The 6,721-nt window shown below is 48.1% G+C and overlaps 1 protein-coding gene across 1 annotated transcript; it reads left to right on the top strand.

The window, feature by feature from the left end:
* Positions 1-338: 338 nt before the first annotated feature.
* Positions 339-6,516, top strand: cunh4orf54 (chromosome unknown C4orf54 homolog). Its single transcript, XM_072459042.1, has 2 exons — positions 339-4,028; positions 5,548-6,516. Exon 1 carries the CDS (start codon positions 500-502, stop codon positions 4,022-4,024), a length of 3,525 nt encoding a protein of 1,174 aa, XP_072315143.1. The 5' UTR covers positions 339-499; the 3' UTR covers positions 4,025-4,028; positions 5,548-6,516.
* Positions 6,517-6,721: the final 205 nt, after the last annotated feature.

Here is a 6,721-nt window from a genome sequence, read left to right as displayed (position 1 = left end):
GGAAGATAATAATAAAATAAAATAAAATAAAATAAGACTAAATAATACTAATAGTAAGTAAGTAAATAATCAGTTGTATGCACATGAATATGGCCTTAATTGCTTGTGAGTATGACAGTAATTGCACATGAATATGATGGTATTGCACATGGTTAAATCAGTATTGCACGTGTTCAGGGCAGTGTTTGTTATACAGTCTGACAGTCTGACATTATGGGCCCTAAATGAACAGGGTGTTGAGTAGATGCAGATTGGATCAGATTTCTATAAACCATAGTAAATAAGAGGAGGAGAGATGGCATTGGCAGTGCGTGAGGGTAAAAGTGGGGTGCCATGTAGTGGTGTGTGGACCACAGCTTGATCCGCGTGGCCTAGACGCTCCTTAGTAATGTCTCTTTCTCTTTTTAGCCCTGGTGGCGCTGAGGAGGGAATGTTTGGAGCGTGTCATCACTGCCTGGTCTAGGACTCCGCGGTGCACGCAACAAATCCTAGTCCAGCTATGAAGACCCTCCAAAGCTGTGCGAGGGGCGACAAGCCAGACGAGAGCACGTACGTGGATGTGGACTCCAAAGAAGAGAGGGACATGGCGCGGGGACAGGATGAGGACGAGGCAGAGGTGAAGGAGGACAAGAGTGTGGAGAAGTTCGAGGAGGAGGAGGAGGAGGAGGAGGAGGATGCAGAGGAAGACGACAACGTGAGTTTGCTACTGTTTGGCGTTCCCTGCGTCACGGAGGACGAGTCCCATTACATTACCACGCACGGGATCCAGCTGACCGAGCTGTCCGACCACGAGGGGGACAGCGACGTGGGCGTGGGCTGGGAGGACAACCAGGTGTTCTCCTTCGTGGACTATGACGCCTTTGAGGGCAGCGGGAGCGGAGCTGCGCGCGAGAAGCAGAGCGGCCCACATGTGTCCAGCGGTCAGGCTCAGCAGCAGATCCACCTGTCAATCAGGACCACCTCCCGCACCGGGGGGGACAACCTGGTGAGCGGATACCTCTTCAGGGGGGTGGACGGGGACGCGGCCAAGTGCTTTATAGCCGCGCCGGGACGCGTCCACTTTGGCGCCAAATTACGCGGCAGAGATTCCAGCGGGACGTCCAGCGCCGTGAGCGAGCCGGACGAGGCGGACAAGGAGGTGCGGAGCCTCACGGCCAAGGCCTTCAAGAGTCTCGCGTACCCCTATTTCGACACGATCAACTTCAGCACGTCGAGCGAGTCGTCCGCGTCAGAGAAGTGGTCTTTTGTCGATCTGAAGTACGGCAACGTGGACCCGCGCGTGGTGTCCGGACAGAGCCTGGAGAACCGGAGCTTCGCCGGGTTCACGCTCAACGGGAACCCGCAGACGCAGCTGGGCTTCGTGGGCAAGCTGGGCCAGGGCCACAGCGGCGTGATCAGGCTCACGGAGACGCTCAATTTCCGCTGCAATGTCGGAGTGGCCGGGCCCGAGAGACCCCCGATGTTTGCCCAGAGCGCCACAGCAGCCGGATCACGTTCCAGGGATGAGGTTACCAGCGCGGGGGCAGGAGGCAGGCAGTGGAGACTAGGGGCCGCCACCAAGCCGCCCTGTCCCAACACCATGGAGCAGAAGAAAGCCATATTCGCGACCAGCCTGATCAAAAATGTCCTTTCAAAGAAGATGCAGTTCGAGCAGGAGCGCAAAATGGAGAGGGGAGAGATCTGCGAGCCGAGCGCGCCGGAGGAGACGGGCCGGGCGAGCAGAGGGAGCCGGGAGCTGGTCCGGCAGAGCTCCAGGTTCTCAGAGAGCAGCTCTGAGCTCGCTATAATGTGCGTGGATGAGCTGGGTGACATGGTGGACAGCGGCTCGTGTGAGACGAAGAGTGACAGGACGCACAGACAAGACTCCGCTGCGGTGGATGCAAATGTGGAGCAGGTGAATGAAGCTGGAACCGATACTAAACAAGGCGCATTGGAAGCGTCTAAAAGCGGGCTGCTCCACAGCCAAAATAGCGCCTTCAGATGCTGGAAGGACGAAGAGCTAGAGTTTCAAAGGGATCGTAAAAGTGGTCAGGAGAGCCCGCTCCAAGACACCGGCTCGGATCAGAGTGGAATTAAACTCACGAAAATGTCCAGTTTGTTTCTGCCGAGCGTCCAGCAGCAAAAGAGCCCAGTTCTGGGGGACGATGTCAGAGCAGACAACGCGCTGTTCGTGCCGGACTCCACACGTGCCTCGGCGAAATCGCCTGAGATTAAAATCAGCCTGAGAAGCGGTAAAAACGAGCCGTTTGGCGTGACCCGACTGCGTGCTCCGAACATAGGCGGCAGCAGGATCGAGGACTACAGACCTCTGGCTCTGGCTGGCTCTCTGAGGGGTGAGTGCTCAGACAAAGTTCCACATTTTATGGTGAGAGATATACGAGATAATAAAGGAAAGCTGCAGACGCCCATACACCAGGTTAGAGACGTTAGGAAACTGGTGAAAAGCTCATATCACTTTGTGTCTATGGATAACCACGAGAATAAAACAACGTATGCCACCTCTGACAGCCTAACGGAGAGTAAAAAGCAAACGTCGGCTAGAAGTTCTACTTCAGTCTCACCTATAATCATCAAATGCCAATCTGTGAACACAAATAATAACGGGAAACTTGCAGATAATGTCGATTTGTATAAAGGGGAAGACTTCGAAAGGTCATCGCCAGAGGGCGCTAAAGGGACTTTGTTTGGAGCAACTGGAAGGTCTAATTCCTCAGATGGAGGGAGTGGGTCTAAAATGGATTGTAAAGTTGCTCCATGGAAACAAGACAAGGACAATTTAGATAAAAAGACAGACAAAGTAAGCAATACAGGGGCTTTGCAGAAGTTACAAGCAGCTGTGAAAACAATGGAGCAACTGTATGTTTTTGAAAAGAATGAGTGGAAGCGGAAAAATGAGACAAACCCACTGATGGATCATGGTCATGCGCTGCCCCTATTTGCAAATGAAGAAGAGGCTATGACTTCAGCTAAAGAGTGCATCAGTGAAAAGGTGGAGTTAGTACGACGTGAGGAGCAGGTCGGCCACCGCAGCAGCAGTTATGATGACAGGTTTATCATGAAGACTCTGAAAGCTGAAAACCAGGCCACTAAATCCCCGTATGGGACATGGGGATTCACTCCCAAGTCACCAAAGCTACCGACACCCATGAGGACCACTCCGGGACGACTCAGCAGACAGGACAGAGCTGACTCTAAAGAGGAAGAGCGCACACACCTGGATCAGGCCATGTCTGACCATGAGAACTACCTAACCATACCTGTCAAATCTGCCCCTAAACAAGCCCCGCCTCCTGACACAACCTCTGCGTACAACTTCAAATCCTTCACGCCCCCTGGACCGGTCCGGACCACTGTTCAGGACAACCCCCCCGCCAGCATCGCCATGGAATCCCCTGAAACGCCAACAGCAGCCATATACCATTCGTTACCAATGGGCATCACAACTAATCAGCTGTATTGCTTCTCTCCAGCGGTCACCCCGGCGCCCTCTCTGGATCATTTTCAGCCCACGCAGAGGAAAATGCTGCTGGACCCTACTACGGGGAGCTACTACTTAGTTGAAACCCCCGTCCAGCCCACCAGCAAGCGCTTATTTGACCCCGAAACAGGGCAATATGTGGACGTGCCGCTCCCCCCAGCTCCGATGACCCCCGTGCCCATGTCCCCTCTGACCATGAGCCCTGGGGCGTACGCACACACCTACATGATCTACCCCGGCTTTATGCCCCAAACGGTCGTCCCAGCCCGCACTCTGGTCCCGTCGCAGATGTCAGTGCATCTGGAACCCCAAAACAGGACCCCTTCTCAGCAAAGCGAGGCCCCTTACATGGAGAGCCCCTACTACATGGCCACGGGCAAGTCCCCGCAGATGTTTCCACCCTCCGCCAGCAGGACGCCCCTGGGGTACGCTCAAGCACTCCAGCAGCCCTTCATCAGCATCTCGTCCCCCCAGCAGGGCCCCCGCATCATCGCCCCGCCCTCCTTCGACGGGACCACCATGAGCTTTGTCGTGGAGCACAGATGAAGAGGTGAGGGTGATGTTGTGGTTCTGGGACGCTTGTGTTGTTTACAGTTCAGGCTGATGGGCATTCACTCATATCATTACACGATAAAGACTTTAGTGTCAATAATTCACACTCATCTGTCACAGTGGGGAGAGGTCAGTGTGTTGAGGCTATTAATCCAAGTAAAATTACCAGCAAAACTTTCAAATTGGTTTAATTGATTAGGTCAAAAATTCCCTAAATGTAAATTGCCTCAGGTCTCACTTATTAAGCTTGAGTAGGCACAGAAATGTTACTGAGCCATGTAAATGTTGTGATCAGTATAAACAACTTAACTTCAATATATGCTGTCTTTGCATGTGTAGACTTTCAGATATGAGCCACAATGCAATCTGAGCTGAAAGAGAACAGCAAGTTTGAGGGAGTATGTGTTTTGTTCACAAATACACTTTTAGACAGAATAAAGGTTTAAGTATATGCTTGCATTAGGCCAGTTCATTTTGAAACTAAATACAGTTTTCTGTACAAACATGAAACATCACTATAAAACATTAAGACATTCAGCGTGTGGGTTGCTGGTTCAAATCTCACATGGTGTACATACTGTCATGTGGGTTAGACATAACCTCCTTTGATTTATGCACTTATTTGACTGGGATACTGCATGTGATCAACATGATACAACACCAGATTGTAGCCAAATCCTAAATTCCATCCTCCCCATATTTTCTTCATGTATACAGTATATTATGTACATACATATTAGTACAGAAAAAACCCTTAAATCTTTATTTCCAATAGACGGTAAACCAAAACCAGCATTTAGGGGACATGATGAAGGGCTTGGTGAGCTCAGCCACGATGCTCTACTCCTTTGGTGCAAAGTCCCTGAGATGAGCTTTATACTGTTCATCTCATGATTAGTTTGGCATACCGGTATGTGTAGTTGGATGATAGCCATTGAACTAACTAATAGTTGCAAAGAGAGCCTGCCAAGGGACACTTGATTTCAGAGGCGGCCTGTGGTTTACCTTTGTTTTGCTTTGAAACAGTGTCACGCACCAGAACATACCGGCAAATCCTGTTTTGCATTTAGATCAGAGTGATACGAAGCATGGCATTAAAACACAGACCAACCAGTAGAGACCTGTCTTCTGATGCAGCGTTTTGCATGGACTTGGTCTCGGTTCAGCCGGGCTCTGTTTCCGAGTATGCACAGTGTTACAGTGGTGAGCCTCAGCTGTTACTGGGCTTCAGGAGTCGGGTCGCCGTGGCACCAGGGTCAGGAGTTTTTTATAGCACCTGTCATTTAAAGCCAGAGTGAAAAGTCAGATTCATATGCCACAAGCTGAAGTGACATAAACACAGCATGCCCACACTTTTATTTGTAAAGTAAACAGATATGCAGAGAAGGAGGAGTGATGTATACGTGTTTGCTTTTTTGTAGTCTATTGATACAATGGATGTTTATAGAATGTAAGAGAGTAAATGTCTTCTACTGCAATTGGTCCATTCGTTTTATCTGTTTTTGTTTTTTGGACAGGGGTGAACCTCAAATAAATGGATTTACATCTTCTTTTGAAGAAACCTGCCTGAGGTATCAGCCGCAGTTGCCCTGCAGACAATGGAGGCTTGTGGATGGGTGCTTTTTGAACTTGACCCATCACATTGGTGGTAACTGACTGCTTTGTGTGCCTCAGCTGACCTTGGATCTGCTGGCCAGTCCATAGCTCATGTTTGCAGCAACACATTTTAAATTAATATAGAATTTATGACTATTGCTCAGAGTCTCAAAAAGTCTTATTATTGATCCCTGAACACTTTTTTATGAGTGGATCACAGTGCAGACCCAATGACTGGGGTCAACACGTATTTCTGAAGAGATTCAGTAGAGTAGAAATGTATGTTGTGATATTGCATTTTGTAAATTGTGTAATTAATAGAATGTTGCAATAACAGAACTAACAAGCTCACTTTGATTAGTATAATTGTCATTTACATGGTTAAAAGAAATCGAATCCTATAAACTACTACTACTAACATTGATATTATCCAATGGCTTTTATTGGTATTCCAGTTTATTATTACAAGTGCATCTGTGAGGGTAAACCTTTGAACAATTTCAAATGTTTTACTTGACTGTTCTGATGTTTTCTCATGTGTTTTCTTTTTCTTTTTCAGCACTTTGTAAGAATACTGACATTTGTTTTATACTATTTCTGCCTAAAAGGTGATGGTTTGCTGGAAGGTTACACAATGGGCCTCATGGTTATTTGATTGTAGATGAGGGTTTGAGTATGTTTAGACAGCATTTGATTGTGGATAAATGATAAAGTTACGTTTAACATAGTTTTTTTTAAGATACTTTTACCGCTTTATGTGATTTACATTAAGACAATAATGCTATAATGTAATAAGGAATATTTTTTATTTAATCAAACTTCAGGGATGTTTTACACTGAAGCCTTTTCTGCACTGCAAAAATACAATAAATATAAAAACTCCCAATAAAGTAAGGTCTACTATATGTCCCAATGTCAACTTGTTTAATGCTCCTGGGTGCACAATGGACAACTGCATGGCTCAGCACAGTTCAGTGTGGAATGTTTGCTGGCTCAGGGCTGGAGTTAAAAGCTTCCCTCTGGCTCAGGCCCATCTGAAACTGGGTTATGGGGGTATGGAAGTGTCTGGTTTCACAGTCTCCCTGTATACTCTGT

The sequence above is a fragment of the Eucyclogobius newberryi genome, unplaced genomic scaffold (assembly GCF_026437365.1).
Source record: "Eucyclogobius newberryi isolate DKJ021-1_F unplaced genomic scaffold, fEucNew1.0.hap1 SCAF_22, whole genome shotgun sequence".
NCBI lineage: Eukaryota > Metazoa > Chordata > Actinopteri > Gobiiformes > Gobiidae > Eucyclogobius > Eucyclogobius newberryi.
Note: the sequence above shows the minus strand (reverse complement) of the source record. Positions and strands in the feature narration are given on the sequence as shown.